Consider the following 21578-nt stretch of genomic DNA (forward strand, 5'->3'; position numbering starts at 1 on the left):
TTGCCATATCACACGTCACAGTCCCAGACTCCCAGCATGCACTGCTCCCCTGCTCAGATTTCCTGCTGTTGTGAACAGTGAAACAAGTTGAAGATGAAATGATGTAAAAGGCCTAAAGTTACAGATGACACATCTCCTTATATAGATTTCCATCTTTTACATTTTAAAAATTACAAAAAGGAAAATGGGCCGATGCAAAAGTTTGTGCCCCCGGCATGGTCAGTACCTAGCAGCGCCCCCGGCATGGTCAGTACCTAGCAGCGCCCCCGGCATGGTCAGTACCTAGCAGCGCCCCCGGCATGGTCAGTACCTAGCAGCGCCCCCGGCATGGTCAGTACCTAGCAGCGCCCCCGGCATGGTCAGTACCTAGCAGCGCCCCCGGCATGGTCAGTACCTAGCAGCGCCCCCGGCATGGTCAGTGCCTAGCAGCGCCCCCGGCATGGTCAGTGCCTAGCAGCGCCCCCGGCATGGTCAGTACCTAGCAGCGCCCCCGGCATGGTCAGTACCTAGCAGCGCCCCCGGCATGGTCAGTACCTAGCAGCGCCCCCGGCATGGTCAGTACCTAGCAGCGCCCCCGGCATGGTCAGTACCTAGTAGCGCCCCCGGCATGGTCAGTACCTAGTAGCGCCCCCGGCATGGTCAGTACCTAGTAGCGCCCCCGGCATGGTCAGTACCTAGTAGCGCCCCCGGCATGGTCAGTACCTAGTAGCGCCCCCGGCATGGTCAGTACCTAGTAGCGCCCCCGGCATGGTCAGTACCTAGTAGCGCCCCCGGCATGGTCAGTACCTAGTAGCGCCCCCGGCATGGTCAGTACCTAGTAGCGCCCCCTTTTGCAGTATCACAACTTGTAAACATGTTTTGCAGCCAGACAAGAGTCTTTCCGTTTCCAAGCAAGAACAGAGGAAAATCCCTCAAACAAGAACTAAAAGACTCTTGTCTGGCTGCAAAACGCGTTTACAAGCTGTGATACCTTCAAAAGGGGGCGCTACTAGGTACTGACCATGCCGGGGGCGCTACTAGGTACTGACCATGCCAGGGGCACTACTAGGTACTGACCATGCCAGGGGCACTACTAGGTACTGACCATGCCGGGGGCACTACTAGGTACTGACCATGCCGGGGGCACTACTAGGTACTGACCATGCCGGGGGCACTACTAGGTACTGACCATGCCGGGGGCACTACTAGGTACTGACCATGCCGGGGGCACTACTAGGTACTGACCATGCCGGGGGCACTACTAGGTACTGACCATGCCGGGGGCACTACTAGGTACTGACCATGCCGGGGGCACTACTAGGTACTGACCATGCCGGGGGCGCTACTAGGTACTGACCATGCCGGGGGCGCTACTAGGTACTGACCATGCCGGGGGCGCTACTAGGTACTGACCATGCCGGGGGCGCTACTAGGTACTGACCATGCCGGGGGCGCTACTAGGTACTGACCATGCCGGGGGCGCTACTAGGTACTGACCATGCCGGGGGCGCTACTAGGTACTGACCATGCCGGGGGCGCTACTAGGTACTGACCATGCCGGGGGCGCTACTAGGTACTGACCATGCCGGGGGCGCTGCTAGGTACTGACCATGCCGGGGGCACTACTAGGTACTGACCATGCCGGGGGCACAAACTTTTGTATCGGCCCATTTTTCTTTTTGTAATTTTTAAAATGTAAAAGATGAAAATCTATATAAGGAGATGTGCGATCTGTAACCTTAGGCCTTTTAGAGATCATTCACAATAACAGTAATTTTGACTAGGGGTGCCCAAACTTTTACATGCCACTGTAATATACACATTACATTATACATTACACCCCTTGAACATTATACTTTATTACAAACCCCTCGTAAATTATTACACCCCCCCGTGTACATTATACCCCTCTGTACACTATACCCCACTGTACTTTACACCCCCCTGTACATTACACCCCTTCCTCCCCCCGTACATTATTACACCCCCTGTAGATTACAATTAGATATTGCAAACGCCGGGACATTATCTCACCCCCCCCCGCAGTACATAATACATTATTACGCTCCATGTAGATTACATATTACACCCACGCTACATTATCCCCCCCCCACTCCCTCCGGCACATTCTTATACCCCTCCAGTACATTATTACACTCCCTGTAGATTACATATTACACCAGCCAGTACATTATCCTCCCCCCCTCCCAGGTACATTCTTACACCACCCCCCCAGTACATTATTACACCCCCTGTAGATTAGATATTACATTATCTCCCCCCCCACTCCAGTACATTATTACACCTCCTGTAGATTAGATATTACATTATCCCCCCCCCACTCCAGTACATTATTACACCCCCTGTAGATTACAGCCGGTAGCAGTGACAGGTGAGTGCACACAGGTAGGGGCAACCTGCAGGTTCCCATCACTTCACGGTTGCAGTCTGTTTTCCTGTTCCTCGTCCCACCCCAAGGACTTGCACCGTCCACTTATCACCAGATCGGGGCTGCGTACATTTCTTTCAGGAGCAGTTCGGAGCGGATGGAGTAGACGGAGCCCAGGTACGTGCTTTTCCGGTCCCCAGCACCAGTTACATCCTCCAGGGAGCTGTAGCTATTTTCTGAGGGTAGGTCCTCACACAGCATCACCACCCTGTCCAGCGGCTCACAGCGACGGGTAGGTGAATTCCCAGAGCGAGGGTACGTGGTTCTCTTCGGTCTCCCCTTCCTCCTCTTCAGTTCATCATGCGACATAATGGGGATAAGATCACACACTGGTCCTGACGATCCACCTGCTGCTCCTCAGTGCCCCCCTGCCTACATCCGACTTCTCAGTAGTTCTAGCTCTTAATCCGCAGATGTCTTCTGCGCAGGAGACCTCCAGTTACATCATGTCCAGGTCAGGTCCTCGATGGGCAGTAGACGTCTAAAGTGCCGGAGATCTCCAGGTCAGTTCCACACTAGGCAGTAGATGCCTCTAGTGATGGAGATCTCCAGGTCGGGTCCTCGCTGGGTAGAAAATGTCTCCAGTGCCGAAGATCTCCAGGTCAGGTCCTTGCTGAGCAGTAGATGTCTCCAGTGAAGGAGATCTCCAGGTCGGATCCTTGATGGGCAGTAGATGCCTCTAGTGATGGAGATCTCCAGGTCGGGTCCTTGATGGGCAGTAGATGCCTCTAGTGATGGAGATCTCCAGGTCAGTTCCACACTAGGCAGTAGATGCCTCTAGTGATGGAGATCTCCAGGTCAGTTCCACACTAGGCAGTAGATGCCTCTAGTGATGGAGATCTCCAGGTCAGTTCCACACTAGGCAGTAGATGCCTCTAGTGATGGAGATCTCCAGGTCGGGTCCTTGCTGAGCAGATGTCTCCAGTGCCGGAGATCTCCAGATCAGGTCTTCGCTGGGCAGTAGACGTCTGCAGTGCTGGAGATCTCTAGTTCAGGTCCTTGATGGGCAGTAGACGTCTGCAGTGCTGGAGATCTCTAGTTCAGGTCCTTGATGGGCAGTAGACGTCTGCAGTGCTGGAGATCTCTAGTTCAGGTCCTTGATGGGCAGTAGACGTCTGCAGTGCTGGAGATCTCTAGTTCAGGTCCTTGATGGGCAGTAGACGTCTGCAGTACTGGAGATCTCTAGTTCAGGTCCTTGATGGGCAGTAGACGTCTGCAGTGCTGGAGATCTCTAGTTCAGGTCCTTGATGGGCAGTAGACGTCTGCAGTGCTGGAGATCTCTAGTTCAGGTCCTTGATGGGCAGTAGACGTCTGCAGTGCTGGAGATCTCTAGTTCAGGTCCTTGATGGGCAGTAGACGTCTACAGTGCTGGAGATCTCTAGTTCAGGTCCTTGATGGGCAGTAGACGTCTGCAGTGCTGGAGATCTCTAGTTCAGGTCCTTGATGGGCAGTAGACGTCTGCAGTACTGGAGATCTCTAGTTCAGGTCCTTGATGGGCAGTAGACGTCTGCAGTGCTGGAGATCTCTAGTTCAGGTCCTTGATGGGCAGTAGACGTCTGCAGTGCTGGAGATCTCTAGTTCAGGTCCTTGATGGGCAGTAGACGTCTGCAGTGCTGGAGATCTCTAGTTCAGGTCCTTGATGGGCAGTAGACGTCTACAGTGCTGGAGATCTCTAGTTCAGGTCCTTGATGGGCAGTAGACGTCTGCAGTGCTGGAGATCTCTAGTTCAGGTCCTTGATGGGCAGTAGACGTCTGCAGTACTGGAGATCTCTAGTTCAGGTCCTTGATGGGCAGTAGACGTCTGCAGTGCTGGAGATCTCTAGTTCAGGTCCTTGATGGGCAGTAGACGTCTGCAGTGCTGGAGATCTCTAGTTCAGGTCCTTGATGGGCAGTAGACGTCTGCAGTGCTGGAGATCTCTAGTTCAGGTCCTTGATGGGCAGTAGACGTCTACAGTGCTGGAGATCTCTAGTTCAGGTCCTTGATGGGCAGTAGACGTCTGCAGTGCTGGAGATCTCTAGTTCAGGTCCTTGATGGGCAGTAGACGTCTACAGTGCTGGAGATCTCTAGTTCAGGTCCTTGATGGGCAGTAGACGTCTGCAGTGCCGCAGATCTCCAGGTCAGGTCCTCACATGTCAGACATCTACAGCAACTCCTCTGGGATCGTGTGCTCGTCTGTGCCTCGGATCCAGTGTCTGAGACGCAGCTCAGGATCAGGGCGTGCCGGCTCCCCCGTGCTATTACATGTCACAGTGATTAAAAAAATAATAATAAGACGGAGAACGCGAGGGAGGAGAAGGCTGGAAAATGTCGCCTCCAGCTACTAAATAAAGGCGCTGTGTGCGTCTCCACCTGAGCTCCGAAATACGCACGCACCGTCCTATCATCAGCTGCGAGCGGTCACACACCAAGAAGAGAGATGATGGGGGTGGAAGTGACACAGTCACATGGCTAATATTGTTTAAAAAAGAAAAAATGTCCATAGAGTTCATCCACATCCTGGGAAACAATAAATGGAAGGTACATTCAGAGAGTCTAGTCCGCCTGCCCCAGAGGAGCTCCACGATCCCTTCTGATCCCGGTGTGGATCCACTAGATCTGGGATGTCAAACTCAAACACACAAAGGGCCAACTTTAAAAATTTGGTAAAGTGGCGGGCCAACCAGTATACAGTATAATGGGGGCCCCACACCGTCCGCCATACAGTATAACAGGGCCCCACATAGTCCTCCATACAGTATAATGGGCCCCACATAGTCCTCCATACAGTATAATGGGCCCCACATAGTCCTCCATACAGTATAATGGGCCCCACATAGTCCTCCATACAGTATAATGGGCCCCACATAGTCCTCCATACAGTATAATGGGCCCCCACATAGTCCTCCATACAGTATAATGGCCCCCACATAGTCCTCCATACAGTATAATGGGCCCCCACATAGTCCTCCATACAGTATAATGGGCCCCCACATAGTCCTCCATACAGTATAATGGCCCCCACATAGTCCTCCATACAGTATAATGGGCCCCACATAGTCCTCCATACAGTATAATGGGCCCCACATAGTCCTCCATACAGTATAATGGGCCCCACATAGGCCTCCATACAGTATAATGGGCCCCACATAGGCCTCCATACAGTATAATGGGCCCCACATAGGCCTCCATACAGTATAATGGGCCCCACATAGGCCTCCATACAGTATAATGGGCCCCACATAGGCCTCCATACAGTATAATGGGCCCCACATAGGCCTCCATACAGTATAATGGGCCCCACATAGGCCTCCATACAGTATAATGGGCCCCACATAGGCCTCCATACAGTATAATGGGCCCCACATAGGCCTCCATACAGTATAATGGGCCCCACATAGGCCTCCATACAGTATAATGGGCCCCACATAGGCCTCCATACAGTATAATGGGCCCCACATAGGCCTCCATACAGTATAATGGGCCCCACATAGGCCTCCATACAGTATAATGGGCCCCACATAGGCCTCCATACAGTATAATGGGCCCCACATAGGCCTCCATACAGTATAATGGGCCCCACATAGGCCTCCATACAGTATAATGGGCCCCACATAGGCCTCCATACAGTATAATGGGCCCCACATAGGCCTCCATACAGTATAATGGGCCCCACATAGGCCTCCATACAGTATAATGGGCCCCACATAGGCCTCCATACAGTATAATGGGCCCCACATAGGCCTCCATACAGTATAATGGGCCCCACATAGGCCTCCATACAGTATAATGGGCCCCACATAGGCCTCCATACAGTATAATGGGCCCCACATAGGCCTCCATACAGTATAATGGGCCCCACATAGGCCTCCATACAGTATAATGGGCCCCACATAGGCCTCCATACAGTATAATGGGCCCCACATAGGCCTCCATACAGTATAATGGGCCCCACATAGGCCTCCATACAGTATAATGGGCCCCACATAGGCCTCCATACAGTATAATGGGCCCCACATAGGCCTCCATACAGTATAATGGGCCCCACATAGGCCTCCATACAGTATAATGGGCCCCACATAGGCCTCCATACAGTATAATGGGCCCCACATAGGCCTCCATACAGTATAATGGGCCCCACATAGGCCTCCATACAGTATAATGGGCCCCACATAGGCCTCCATACAGTATAATGGGCCCCACATAGGCCTCCATACAGTATAATGGGCCCCACATAGGCCTCCATACAGTATAATGGGCCCCACATAGGCCTCCATACAGTATAATGGGCCCCACATAGGCCTCCATACAGTATAATGGGCCCCACATAGGCCTCCATACAGTATAATGGGCCCCACATAGGCCTCCATACAGTATAATGGGCCCCACATAGGCCTCCATACAGTATAATGGGCCCCACATAGGCCTCCATACAGTATAATGGGCCCCACATAGGCCTCCATACAGTATAATGGGCCCCACATAGGCCTCCATACAGTATAATGGGCCCCACATAGGCCTCCATACAGTATAATGGGCCCCACATAGTCCTCCATACAGTATAATGGGCCCCACATAGTCCTCCATACAGTATAATGGGCCCCACATAGTCCTCCATACAGTATAATGGCCCCACATAGTCCTCCATACAGTATAATGGCCCCACATAGTCCTCCATACAGTATAATGGCCCCCACATAGTCCTCCATACAGTATAATGGGCCCCACATAGTCCTCCATACAGTATAATGGGCCCCACATAGTCCTCCATACAGTATAATGGGCCCCACATAGTCCTCCATACAGTATAATGGGCCCCACATAGTCCTCCATACAGTATAATGGGCCCCACATAGTCCTCCATACAGTATAATGGCCCCCACATAGTCCTCCATACAGTATAATGGCCCCCACATAGTCCTCCATACAGTATAATGGCCCCCACATAGTCCTCCATACAGTATAATGGGCCCCACATAGTCCTCCATACAGTATAATGGGCCCACATAGTCCTCCATGCAGTATAATGGGCCCACATAGGGGTGGTGGTTCTGGTGTCGCGGCCGGAGTTTGACACGTGACTCTAGATCATTTCCATCATTACTTATCATGTTCTTGTATCAGAGCCTTTATGAAGTCACCACCGCTCCCCACTGTGCCAAATGATTACCCCCAGCGGCAGTCCTGAGTGCAGGAGACCCCCAGAGAACAGAGCCCGGGCCCAGCGCTCCCCACAGGGCAGAGGCTGTACTACACGCTCGGTCATCACTTCCTCTACTCGGGTGGTCTGCACTGGGTACAGCCGGACCACGGTCTCCAGACGGACACACTGTGACGCAGTGCAGGGCAGAGCTCATTAGCGATGGGCTCCAGTAATACACTGTTACGAGCCCTCAGCTGTGAGCAGGGACAGCCCAGGATGGGATATTTCTCCCTCATTCACTCACAAGTGGATCTCTTCAAACTGAAGAGGAGGGGAACACAAAGTTTACTAGACAGTTGCAGAACTTTTCATGATACTGCGGCACGATGAGGGGGGTCCTGCGGCCGGTCCCACAGTCTCCAGACAGTGGGGGTCTGTCTCCGGCCCCTCGCCCAGGTGCTCTCCTCTGGGTCTAGACCGGGGTGGGTGCAGCGGAGGAGGCGCAGGCTCAGACCTGCACGCATTGTTTGGGGCCGCGCATTGTTCTTGGCTGATGAATGAAATCTTGTTCCAGCAGAATAATACCCCAAAGCCCGGCTTTATTAACCGCACGCCGGCTGGGCGAGGCGCTCCGCTGGGGGGAGAGACGCTCTGCAGCCAGACTGCGCTGGGGTGGGGGGCTCTATATATATATATATATCGCCCTATTCTCAGTGTAGGACGGATAGTCTGCAGATACATTGCTCGTTTGGACAATATGTGAGATGATCTGCAGACAATGCCTCGCTCTGTGTGGGGGGGAGATGCTCTGCAGGCGCAGCCCGTCTCACCCGCCGCAGCCTATCTCACCAGGCGGGGCGGACACACCCGGATCACCCCTTTTAGGATGACATTTAGGCTTCGGGTCCGGACTCGCCTCCCCAATAACACGAGAAGAATGTGTTCTGTGTGCGACGGTCGCCCCAGGTGTGAAATTCCTCGCAGTGGAGGGGGCGGGGCTGAATGTGACGCCAGCCAATGAGAGGCGGTGCCCGGTGGAGCCCCCCCACCCCGAGCCTCTTACTTGTGCCGGTGGATGATGGCGTTGAACAGGCGGCCGTCCCTCCAGCTGCTGGTGAAGTTGTCGCAGCGCAGCCCCTGGTAGCCCTCCGTCATCCGCTGCGACCACAGCAGAAGCTTCTCTTTGGCCGTCATGTCCTCTGACTGCCCGCTGACCTGGATGTCCGAGATCTGCAAGGATAGGAGAGCGTAAGAGACATTCCCTGGACTACTCCTCCCATCATCCACCGTGCTGATAGGCGATCTACAGAACCGTTCAACCAGCAGCAACCACAGAGATCGCTTCCTGAAAACAGCGGCGTGCGATGAAAGCCACAGCCCGCAGCACACACAGCTCTGCAGCTAGACTACAAGTCCCAGCAGACCACCAGGCTGCAGCTTCCACGGCATGCTGGGAACTCTAGGTTGCATCACACAGTTTCACAGTTTGCCTGAATATTGGTATAGTAAATGGCGCCATCTACAGGTAGACATTATCCAAAACTGCGGCATGTCGGCCACGATACGTCCCGGTCACATGACCCAGAGATACGGCACGTGGGCCACTGTACGTCCCGATCACATGACCCAGAGATACGGCACGTGGGCCACTGTACGTCCCGATCACATGACCCGGAGATACGGCACGTGGGCCACTGTACGTTCCGGTCACATGACCCAGAGATACGGCACGTGGGCCACTGTGATCGAGACGTACATGACCCGGAGATACGGCACGTGGACCACTGTACGTTCCGGTCACATGACCGAGAGATACGGCACGTGGGCCACTGTACGTTCCGGTCACATGACCGAGAGATACGGCACGTGGGCCACTGTACGTCCCGATCACATGACCCAGAGATACGGCACGTGGGCCACTGTACGTCCCGATCACATGACCCAGAGATACGGCACGTGGGCCACTGTACGTCCCGATCACATGACCCAGAGATACGGCACGTGGGCCACTGTACGTCCCGATCACATGACCCAGAGATACGGCACGTGGGCCACTGTACGTCCCGGTCACATGACCCGGAGATACGGCACGTGGGCCACTGTACGTCCCGGTCACATGACCCGGAGATGCATTCTGATCTTCTTCCCCCAGTTCACATGGTGCAGATGGAGGCCGGGTCATCAGGCAGCTATTTTGCAGCTGGCACCAGCCAGGAAATGCTGCGGCTGGCAGTGTGGGGGAGGGGTGGTGAGTCACCGGTGACCACACCCTGGGCTCTGCACGTGGCACCAGCTGCCTCGGGGACATAAGTCAGACATAAAGGGAGATAAGCGGCCGCTCTCACCTGGAAGTGCAGGATGATGGTCCAGATCAGGCCGAGCGTCAGCTTCGGGTTCCCGTCTGCGATGTCATCGTTGCGGATGTTCACCAGTTTCACCTGTAAAAGTGACAGGTGAGCGCGGGCGGAGGGCTGGGTAGGAGGGGCGGGCAGCCGTCCGGCGGCATTAGCTGGCACTCGGGTCACCCACCTGTCGCAGCTTCAGGAAGTCCAGGGCGATCTGCACGTTCTGCAGCTTGTGGAAGCGCATGCGACCTTTCTCCCGGGGCTGGAACATAACGGACACAGGTTACCCAACGCCATGATGGCGGACTGCGCCCCGGTACCCCGCACACGTGCCGCCAAACACACCGTGAATGCAGGCCCACAGGTCACGTCAGAACCCACACCGCAGACCCCCGGCTCCATCATCATTGAGGGGCTTAGTATTAGTTACAGAGCATCACAACCACTGTTCACTATAGTGCCGCCATCCTGAGCCTGGCGCAGTGACTACAGGGCCGCCATCCTGAGCCTGGCGCAGTGACTACAGGGCCGCCATCCTGAGCCTGGCGCAGTGACTACAGGGCCGCCATCCTGAGCCTGGCGCAGTGACTACAGGGCCGCCATCCTGAGCCTGGCGCAGTGACTACAGGGCCGCCATCCTGAGCCTGGCGCACTGACTACAGGGCCGCCATCCTGAGCCTGGCGCACTGACTACAGGGCCGCCATCCTGAGCCTGGCGCACTGACTACAGGGCCGCCATCCTGAGCCCGGCGCAGTGACTACAGGGCCGCCATCCTGAGCCCGGCGCAGTGACTACAGGGCCGCCATCCTGAGCCCGGCGCAGTGACTACAGGGCCGCCATCCTGAGCCCGGCGCAGTGACTACAGGGCCGCCATCCTGAGCCCGGCGCAGTGACTACAGGGCCGCCATCCTGAGCCCGGCGCAGTGACTACAGGGCCGCCATCCTGAGCCCGGCGCAGTGACTACAGGGCCGCCATCCTGAGCCCGGCGCAGTGACTACAGGGCCGCCATCCTGAGCCCGGCGCAGTGACTACAGGGCTGCCATCCTGAGCCTGGCGCAGTGACTACAGGGCTGCCATCCTGAGCCTGGCGCAGTGACTACAGGGCCGCCATCCTGAGCCTGGCACAGTGACTGAGCCTGGCGCAGTGACTACAGGGCCGCCATCCTGAGCCTGGCGCAGTGACTACAGGGCCGCCATCCTGAGCCTGGCGCAGTGACTACAGGGCCGCCATCCTGAGCCTGGCGCAGTGACTACAGGGCCGCCATCCTGAGCCTGGCGCAGTGACTACATGGCCGCCATCCTGAGCCTGGCGCAGTGACTACATGGCCGCCATCCTGAGCCTGGCGCAGTGACTACAGGGCCACCATCCTGAGCCTGGAGCAGTGACTACAGGGCCGCCATCCTGAGCCTGGAGCAGTGACTACAGGGCCGCCATCCTGAGCCTGGCGCAGTGACTACAGGGCCACCGTCCTGAGCCTGGAGCAGTGACTACAGGGCCACCATCCTGAGCCTGGAGCAGTGACTACAGGGCCGCCATCCTGAGCCTGGAGCAGTGACTACAGGGCCGCCATCCTGAGCCTGGAGCAGTGACTACAGGGCCGCCATCCTGAGCCTGGCGCAGTGACTACAGGGCCACCATCCTGAGCCTGGAGCAGTGACTACAGGGCCGCCATCCTGAGCCTGGAGCAGTGACTACAGGGCCGCCATCCTGAGCCCAGCGCTGTGATGTCTCACCCCCTAGGTGCACACAGGGGCGTCACTCACATTCCTGAGACGCAGACCTCCGCCATAAAGGGACAGTCAGGAAATCCCATGGACGTCCGCCCTGTGAGTGAGGCTTCCTGTGGAGGAAAGACCTTCAAAGACGACTGAGGAGGGCGCCTAACAGGGACGCTCGGCAGCCGATCACAGCACCCTCCTCACACATCGTCACCTCTGACCCCGGGAGCCTCCCAGACGCGGCAGAGGTGGCCGCCAGGGTGAGACGCCGTCACACGTCAGCACTAGTGTGGATCATTATCCAATATGGCTGCAGAGATGATATCCTGCGTGTCGGTGACGTCACCTGCGCCCAGATACTCGCCACGCTCCCCGAGCCCCCTGGTGGTCAGGCATGGACCAGCGGTTCAGTCACAAGGGAGGGGGCAGGGCCATGCATCTTCAGCCAATCAACAAACACCCAGTAACACAAATCACCAATCACGTTAGCGCTAGTTTAGATCCAATCTGATTGGCTGATTGTGTGGTGTCATCTGAGCCGTGCGGGGCTGCGCACCACCAGAGACATTACACGGGGGCGTCATTGCTTGTGTGGGGGGCAGGGCAGCTCCATGTCCTGCTCGTCTCCCTGCGCCATCGTCCGGGGCACAATGGATGGCGCTGTCCAGGCAGGGATGACATCATGGCCGCCCTCAGCCAATGGCCGGCCAGCATGCGACTAGTAACATCATGCTAGGTGCAAACATGGCGCCTCCGGCACTCACCAGCCGCAGGTTCCTGATAACGTCCCGCTCCCTCGGCTACCCAGCAACAGCAGTGCAAGACGGGAGCAAAGGGCAGAGGACAGAGGTCAGCAAACAGGAGAGAAGGGGGAGAAAGAGCCAAGGAGTTATCCCAGCACAAGTGTTAATGGGTTAAAGGGGGAGGGAGCCCACGAGGGTGCCCACCCGCAGCTGATCTAGGGGGCCGAAAGTCATCAACTTGGCCGGGGGTCTCGGGGAGGATGAGGGGTGCACACAGACGACCACACCGACCCCCATCTGAACTCCTGACACTTATTACCGGGGGTCTCAGGGAGAACGAGGGGTGAACACAGACGACCACACTGACCCCCATCTGATCTAGGGGGCCGAGGAAAGTTACCACCTTGGCCGGGGGTCTCAGGGAGGACGAGGGGTGCACACAGACGACCGTACCAACCCCCACATGATCTAGGGGGCTGAGGAAAGTCACCACAGTGGCCGGGGGTCTCAGGGAGGATGAGGGGTGCACACAGACGACCACACGGACCACCACCTGGACATACTGGGTTTATCATTGCTGTGACCAGTACAGCTCATAAACTACAACATGGGACCTGACCTTGTATGTTGGGGTGTTGTGCGGGACCCCCAACTATCGAGACTGGAGAACAGAGGATGAGGGTGAGTGACATTAGTGAGATGCAGGAGGTCGGACAGGACATCCCCAGGAGAGCGGAAGCTGCAGTCTACGGTGATCCTGAGGATGCAGCGGTGACTTACCAGGGTCTCCCCCGAGAGAACTTCCAATAGAGAGATGAGGTTGTGTCCATCCCGGAGGTCTTCATACAAATCATTCACGTGACGCTGAGCCTGGAGACAAGAGAGAAAAGGGATTAATATGGTGACAACCTACTGAGCGCCAAGCCGGGCAACTGCGGCACAGGAGAGGCCGGCGGAGGAGGAGAGGTGACCGGGCAACTGCGGCACAGGAGAGGCCGGCGGAGGAGGAGAGGTGACCGGGCAACTGCGGCACAGGAGAGGCCGGCGGAGGAGGAGAGGTGACCGGGCAACTGAGGCACAGGAGAGGCCGGCGGAGGAGGAAAGGTGACCGGGCAACTGCGGCACAGGAGAGGCCGGAGAAGGAGGAGAGGTGACTGTGCAACTGCGGCACAGGAAAGGCCGGCGGAGGAGGAGAGGTGACCGGGCAACTGCGGCACAGGAGAGGCCGGCGGAGGAGGAGAGGTGACCGGGCAACTGCGGCACAGGAGAGGCCGGAGAAGGAGGTGAGGTGACCGGGCAACTGCGGCACAGGAGAGGCCGGCGGAGGAGGAGAGGTGACCGTGCAACTGCGGCACAGGAAAGGCCGGCGGAGGAGGAGAGGTGACCGGGCAACTGCGGCACAGGAGAGGCCGGAGGAGGAGGAGAAGTGACCGGGGAACTGCGGCACAGGAGAGGCCGGAGAAGGAGGTGAGGTGACCGGGCAACTGCGGCACAGGAGAGGCCGGAGGAGGAGGAGAGGTGACCGGGCAACTGCGGCACAGGAGAGGCCGGAGGAGGAGGAGAGGTGACCGGGCAACTGCGGCACAGGAGAGGCCGGAGGAGGAGGAGAAGTGGCCGGGCAACTGCGGCACAGGAGAGGCCGGAGGAGGAGGAGAGGTGACCGGGCAACTGCGGCACAGGAGAGGCCGGAGGAGGAGGAGAAGTGACCGGGGAACTGCGGCACAGGAGAGGCCGGCGGAGGAGGAGAGGTGACCGGGCAACTGCGGCACAGGAGAGGCCGGCGGAGGAGGAGAGGTGACCGGGCAACTGCGGCACAGGAGAGGCCGGCGGAGGAGGAGAGGTGACCGGGCAACTGCGGCACAGGAGAGGCCGGCGGAGGAGGAGAGGTGACCGGGCAACTGCGGCACAGGAGAGGCCGGAGGAGGAGGAGAGGTGACTGGGCAACTGCGGCACAGGAGAGGCCGGCGGAGGAGGAGAGGTGACCGGGCAACTGCGGCACAGGAGAGGCCGGCGGAGGAGAGGTGACCGGGCAACTGCGGCACAGGAGAGGCCGGCGGAGGAGGAGAGGTGACCGGGCAACTGCGGCACAGGAGAGGCCGGCGGAGGAGGAGAGGTGACCGGGCAACTGCGGCACAGGAGAGGCCGGAGGAGGAGGAGAGGTGACCGGGCAACTGCGGCACAGGAGAGGCCGGAGGAGGAGGAGAGGTGACCGGGCAACTGCGGCACAGGAGAGGCCGGAGGAGGAGAAGTGACCGGGGAACTGCGGCACAGGAGAGGCCGGCGGAGGAGGAGGAGAAGTGACCGGGGAACTGCGGCACAGGAGAGGCCGGCGGAGGAGGAGAGGTGACCGGGCAACTGCGGCACAGGAGAGGCCGGAGGAGGAGGAGAGGTGACCGGGCAACTGCGGCACAGGAGAGGCCGGAGGAGGAGGAGAAGTGACCGGGCAACTGCGGCACAGGAGAGGCCGGAGAAGAGGAGAGGTGACCGGGCAACTGCGGCACAGAAAAGGCCGGCGGAGGAGGAGAGGTGACCGGGCAACTGCGGCACAGGAGAGGCCGGAGGAGGAGGAGAAGTGACCGGGCAACTGCGGCACAGGAGAGGCCGGCGGAGGAGGAGAGGTGACCGGGCAACTGCGGCAGAGAAAAGGTCGGCGGAGGAGGAGAGGTGACCGGGCAACTGCGGCACAGGAGAGGCCGGCGGAGGAGGAGAGGTGACCGGGCAACTGCGGTACAGGAGAGGCCGGCGGAGGAGGAGAGGTGACCAGGCAGCTGCGGCACAGGAGAGGCCGGAGGAGAGGTGACCGGGCAACTGGGGCACAGGAGAGGCCGGCGGAGGAGGAGAGGTGACCGGGCAACTGGGGCACAGGAGAGGCCGGCGGAGGAGGAGAGGTGACCGGGCAACTGCGGCACAGGAGAGGCCGGCGGAGGAGGAGAGGTGACCGGGCAACTGCGGCACAGGAGAGGCCGGCGGAGGAGGAGAGGTGACCGGGCAACTGCGGCACAGGAGAGGCCGGTAGAGGAGGAGAGGTGACCGGGCAACTGCGGCACAGGAGAGGCCGGCGGAGGAGGAGAGGTGACCGGGCAACTGCGGCACAGGAGAGGCCGGCGGAGAGGTGACCGGGCAACTGCGGCACAGGAGAGGCCGGCGGAGGAGGAGAGGTGACCGGGCAACTGCGGCATAGGAGAGGCCGGCGGAGGAGGAGAAGTGACCGGGCAACTGCGGCACAGGAGAGGCCGGCGGAGGAGAGGTGACCGGGCAACTGTGGCACAGGAGAGGCGACCGGGCAACTGGGGCACAGGAGAGGCCGGTGGAGGAGAGGTGACCGGGCAACTGCGGCACAGGAAAGGCCGGCGGAGGAGAGGCTACCGGGCAACTGCGGCACAGGAGAGGCCGGCGGAGGAGGAGAGGTGACCGGGCAACTGCGGCACAGGAGAGGCCGGCGGAGGAGGAGAGGTGACCGGGCAACTGCGGCACAGGAGAGGCCGGCGGAGGAGGAGAGGTGACCGGGCAACTGCGGCACAGGAGAGGCCGGCGGAGGAGGAGAGGTGACCGGGCAACTGCGGCACAGGAGAGGCCGGCGGAGGAGGAGAGGTGACCGGGCAACTGCGGCACAGGAGAGGCCGGCGGAGAGGTGACCGGGCAACTGCGGCACAGGAGAGGCCGGCGGAGGAGGAGAGGTGACCGGGCAACTGCGGCACAGGAGAGGCCGGCGGAGAGGTGACCGGGCAACTGCGGCACAGGAGAGGCCGGCGGAGGAGGAGAGGTGACCGGGCAACTGCGGCACAGGAGAGGCCGGCGGAGAGGTGACCGGGCAACTGCGGCACAGGAGAGGCCGGCGGAGGAGGAGAGGTGACCGGGCAACTGCGGCATAGGAGAGGCCGGCGGAGGAGGAGAAGTGACCGGGCAACTGCGGCACAGGAGAGGCCGGCGGAGGAGAGGTGACCGGGCAACTGCGGCACAGGAGAGGCGACCGGGCAACTGGGGCACAGGAGAGGCCGGTGGAGGAGAGGTGACCGGGCAACTGCGGCACAGGAAAGGCCAGCGGAGGAGAGGTGACCGGGCAACTGCGGCACAGGAGAGGCCGGCGGAGGAGGAGAGGTGACCGGGCAACTGCGGCACAGGAGAGGCCGGCGGAGGAGGAGAGGTGACCGGGCAACTGCGGCACAGGAGAGGCCGGCGGAGGAGGAGAGGTGACCGGGCAACTGCGGCACAGGAGAGGCCGGCGGAGGAGGAGAGGTGACCGGGCAACTGCGGCACAGGAGAGGCCGGAGGAGGAGGAGAGGTGACCGGGCAACTGCGGCACAGGAGAGGCCGGAGGAGGAGGAGAGGTGACCGGGCAACTGCGGCACAGGAGAGGCCGGAGGAGGAGGAGGAGAAGTGACCGGGGAACTGCGGCACAGGAGAGGCCGGCGGAGGAGGAGAGGTGACCGGGCAACTGCGGCACAGGAGAGGCCGGCGGAGGAGGAGGAGAGGTTACCGGGCAACTGCGGCACAGGAGAGGCCGGCGGAGGAGGAGAGGTGACCGGGCAACTGCGGCACAGGAGAGGCCGGAGGAGGAGGAGAGGTGACCGGGCAACTGCGGCACAGGAGAGGCCGGAGGAGGAGGAGAAGTGACCGGGCAACTGCGGCACAGGAGAGGCCGGAGAAGGAGGAGAGGTGACCGGGCAACTGCGGCACAGAAAAGGCCGGCGGAGGAGGAGAGGTGACCGGGCAACTGCGGCACAGGAGAGGCTGGAGGAGGAGGAGAAGTGACCGGGCAACTGCGGCACAGGAGAGGCCGGCGGAGGAGGAGAGGTGACCGGGCAACTGCGGCACAGAAAAGGCCGGCGGAGGAGGAGAGGTGACCGGGCAACTGCGGCACAGGAGAGGCCGGCGGAGGAGGAGAGGTGACCGGGCAACTGCGGTACAGGAGAGGCCGGCGGAGGAGGAGAGGTGACCAGGCAGCTGCGGCACAGGAGAGGCCGGAGGAGAGGTGACCGGGCAACTGGGGCACAGGAGAGGCCGGAGGAGGAGGAGAGGTGACCGGGCAACTGGGGCACAGGAGAGGCCGGCGGAGGACGAGAGGTGACCGGGCAACTGCGGCACAGGAGAGGCCGGCGGAGGAGGAGAGGTGACCGGGCAACTGCGGCACAGGAGAGGCCGGCGGAGGAGGAGAGGTGACCGGGCAACTGCGGCACAGGAGAGGCCGGCGGAGGAGGAGAGGTGACCGGGCAACTGCGGCACAGGAGAGGCCGGCGGAGGAGGAGAGGTGACCGGGCAACTGCGGCACAGGAGAGGCCGGCGGAGGAGGAGAGGTGACCGGGCAACTGCGGCACAGGAGAGGCCGGCGGAGAGGTGACCGGGCAACTGCGGCACAGGAGAGGCCGGCGGAGGAGGAGAGGTGACCGGGCAACTGCGGCATAGGAGAGGCCGGCGGAGGAGGAGAAGTGACCGGGCAACTGTGGCACAGGAGAGGCGACCAGGCAACTGGGGCACAGGAGAGGCCGGTGGAGGAGAGGTGACCGGGCAACTGCGGCACAGGAAAGGCCGGCGGAGGAGAGGTGACCGGGCAACTGCGGCACAGGAGAGGCCGGCGGAGGAGGAGAGGTGACCGGGCAACTGCGGCACAGGAGAGGCCGGCGGAGGAGGAGAGGTGACCGGGCAACTGCGGCACAGGAGAGGCCGGCGGAGGAGGAGAGGTGACCGGGCAACTGCGGCACAGGAGAGGCCGGCGGAGGAGGAGAGGTGACCGGGCAACTGCGGCACAGGAGAGGCCGGCGGAGAGGTGACCGGGCAACTGCGGCACAGGAGAGGCCGGCGGAGGAAGAGAGGTGACCGGGCAACTGCGGCACAGGAGAGGCCGGCGGAGGAAGAGAGGTGACCGGGCAACTGCGGCACAGGAGAGGCCGGCGGAGAGGTGACCGGGCAACTGCGGCACAGGAGAGGCCGGCGGAGAGGTGACCGGGCAACTGCGGCACAGGAGAGGCCGGCGGAGGAGGAGAGGTGACCGGGCAACTGCGGCATAGGAGAGGCCGGCGGAGGAGGAGAAGTGACCGGGCAACTGCGGCACAGGAGAGGCCGGCGGAGGAGAGGTGACCGGGCAACTGTGGCACAGGAGAGGCGACCGGGCAACTGGGGCACAGGAGAGGCCGGTGGAGGAGAGGTGACCGGGCAACTGCGGCACAGGAAAGGCCAGCGGAGGAGAGGTGACCGGGCAACTGCGGCACAGGAGAGGCCGGCGGAGGAGAGGTGACCGGGCAACTGCGGCACAGGAGAGGCCGGCGGAGGAGGAGAGGTGACCGGGCAACTGCGGCACAGGAGAGGCCGGCGGAGGAGGAGAGGTGACTGGGCAACTGCGGCACAGGAGAGGCCGGCGGAGGAGAGGTGACCGGGCAACTGCGGCACAGGAGAGGCCGGCGGAGGAGGAGAGGTGACCGGGCAACTGCGGCACAGGAGAGGCCGGCGGAGAGGTGACCGGGCAACTGCGGCACAGGAGAGGCCGGCGGAGGAGGAGAGGTGACCGGGCAACTGGGGCACAGGAGAGGCCGGCGAAGAAGTGACCGGCAACTACGACATAGGGAGGCCTGAGGAGGCCGGGGCGGCAGCAGGGCGGAGGACTTGGCACAATCTCTGCCTCGCTGTGGAGCACGGTGTAACCTTTCACCTGGAATGTGGCCGGCACCTCGCCCAGCACAGCCCGTCAGAGCAGCGTCCGTGCTGACGACACCTGATAAGACTGCACCTCTGATCGCTGCTCCTGGGCGTCAGATGCAGCAGACTCACAGGGAGTTCTGCATGGAGCTGGACTCTGGAGCTTGGCTGGGCACAGCTGGATTTTCCTGGCACTAGGCCGCTCTAATGTAGGAAAATTCTCCTAAAGGGCCCAATGTCTCCAGGAGTCTCCGGAGGCCAAATCAGCAGAATGTATAGAATATGTGAGCCAACGGCGCTGGCAGAGCTGGGCACGCTGCTCCGCACGCAAACCACCTCCACACTGCTACACTAAATACTGCTCCATCTGCTCGACATAAGGCGTCTGTATATCTACAGCAGACAGGTGGTCAAGGAACAGTGCTGCCACCTGACTGGCACAGGGTGGTATTAGACACGGACGGCCTCCGTGCCTCATGCGCTCAGTCTGTGGCATGGACAGGGTTAAGCGGGCAGACACCTTAGTAAACAGACATGACTGCAGCAGAGATTAGCGGAAGCAGCATATACAATCTATACAATCAGGATACGGCTGTGCCCCGGGCGGTGGCAGAAATGACAGCGCCATTGTACAACACAGCTGTCAGCAGGTCAGGGGCGTCTGTGACAATGATGGCGGCATACAGGCAGACCTCACAGCACAACCACCGTCACACGCCATGCAGAGGATGAGTGCGGCATGGACAGACACCAGCAACCATCACAGTGACCAATTCCGGATGGGACAGACACAAGGTCAACCGCAGCAACAACCGCACGTGGGGTTAATATGGTACAAGCCATGCACAGTCCTGCAGTGACCCAGCATGGGGAAGCGGCCACCTACCTCTGCCCTCCAGTGCTGCAGAGTCCACGGGAGGGGGCGAGAAGACGGGAGAGGCAGGAGGAGACGGGAGAGGCAGGAGGAGACGGGAGAGGCAGGAGGAGACGGGAGAGGCAGGAGGAGACGGGAGAGGCAGGAGGAGACGGGAGAGGCAGGAGGAGACGGGAGAGGCAGCAGGAGACGGGAGAGGCAGCAGGAGACGGGAGAGGCAGCAGGAGACGGGAGAGGCAGCAGGAGACGGGAGAGGCAGCAGGAGACGGGAGAGGCAGCAGAAGACGGGAGAGGCAGCAGAAGACGGGAGAGGCAGCAGAAGACGGGAGAGGCAGCAGAAGACGGGAGAGGCAGCAGAAGACGGGAGAGGCAGCAGAAGACGGGAGAGGCAGCAGAAGACGGGAGAGGCAGCAGAAGACGGGAGAGGCAGCAGAAGACGGGAGAGGCAGCAGAAGACGGGAGAGGCAGCAGAAGACGGGAGAGGCAGCAGAAGACGGGAGAGGCAGCAGAAGACGGGAGAGGCAGCAGAAGACGGGAGAGGCAGCAGAAGACGGGAGAGGCAGCAGAAGACGGGGGGAGGCGGGAGGAGGAGACGGGAGGGGGGAGGCGGGAGGAGGAGACGGGAGGGGGAGGCGGGAGGAGGAGACGGGAGGGGGGAGGCGGGAGGAGGAGACGGGAGGGGGGAGGCGGGAGGAGGAGACGGGAGGGGGGAGGCGGGAGGAGGAGACGGGAGGGGGGAGGCGGGAGGAGGAGACGGGAGGGGGGAGGCGGGAGGAGGAGACGGGAGGGGGGAGGCGGGAGGAGGAGACGGGAGGGGGGAGGCGGGAGGAGGAGACGGGAGGGGGGAGGCGGGAGGAGGAGACGGGAGGGGGGAGGCGGGAGGAGGAGACGGGAGGGGGGAGGCGGGAGGAGGAGACGGGAGGGGGGAGGCGGGAGGAGGAGACGGGAGGGGGGAGGCGGGAGGAGGAGACGGGAGGGGGGAGGCGGGAGGAGGAGACGGGAGGGGGGAGGCGGGAGGAGGAGACGGGAGGGGGTGAGGGAGGAGGAGACGGGAGGGGGAGGCGGGAGGAGGAGACGGGAGGGGGAGGCGGGAGGAGGAGACGGGAGGGGGAGGCGGGAGGAGGAGACGGGAGGGGGTGAGGGAGGAGGAGACGGGAGGGGGTGAGGGAGGAGGAGACGGGAGGGGGTGAGGGAGGAGGAGACGGGAGGGGGTGAGGGAGGAGGAGACGGGAGGGGGTGAGGGAGGAGGAGACGGGAGGGGGTGAGGGAGGAGGAGACGGGAGGGGGTGAGGGAGGAGGAGACGGGAGGAGGGGGGGGAGGGAGGAGGAGACGGGAGGAGGGGGGGAGGGAGGAGGAGACGGGAGGAGGGGGGGAGGGAGGAGGAGACGGGAGGGGGGGGAGGGAGGAGGAGACGGGAGGGGGGGAGGGAGGAGGAGACGGGAGGGGGGGAGGGAGGAGGAGACGGGAGGGGGGGGAGGGAGGAGGAGACGGGAGGGGGGAGACGGGAGGAGGAGACGGGAGGGGGGAGACGGGAGGGGGGAGGCGGGAGGAGGAGACGGGAGGGGGGAGGAGGAGACGGGAGGGGGTGAGGGAGGAGGAGACGGGAGGGGGAGGCGGGAGGAGGAGACGGGAGGGGGAGGCGGGAGGAGGAGACGGGAGGGGGGAGGCGGGAGGAGGAGACGGGAGGGGGGAGGCGGGAGGAGGAGACGGGAGGGG

At 61.1% G+C, this 21578-nt stretch overlaps 1 protein-coding gene across 7 annotated transcripts in view; it reads right to left on the minus strand.

Moving 5' to 3' along the window:
* Window positions 1-21578, minus strand: part of PLEC (plectin) — a 479139-nt gene that overhangs the window by 51452 nt on the left and 406109 nt on the right. For 3 of the 7 annotated variants that reach the window (XM_073680149.1, XM_073680148.1, XM_073680150.1), the window contains exons 3-6: window positions 13138-13227; window positions 10078-10155; window positions 9894-9986; window positions 8612-8778 (exon numbers count right to left, since the gene is read on the minus strand). In XM_073680149.1, the coding sequence (XP_073536250.1) occupies window positions 8612-8778; window positions 9894-9986; window positions 10078-10155; window positions 13138-13227 (428 nt within the window). Of the gene's footprint in view, window positions 1-8611; window positions 8779-9893; window positions 9987-10077; window positions 10156-12378; window positions 12415-13137; window positions 13228-19873; window positions 19889-21578 lie in introns of all 7 variants that reach the window. The other 4 variants (XM_073680144.1, XM_073680143.1, XM_073680146.1 and 1 more) reach the window with 3 other exon arrangements.

This window comes from Phyllobates terribilis, unplaced genomic scaffold (genome assembly GCF_046119375.1).
Source record: "Phyllobates terribilis strain yellow unplaced genomic scaffold, ASM4611937v1 Scaffold_4__5_contigs__length_816908805, whole genome shotgun sequence".
NCBI classification, from domain to species: Eukaryota; Metazoa; Chordata; class Amphibia; order Anura; family Dendrobatidae; genus Phyllobates; species Phyllobates terribilis.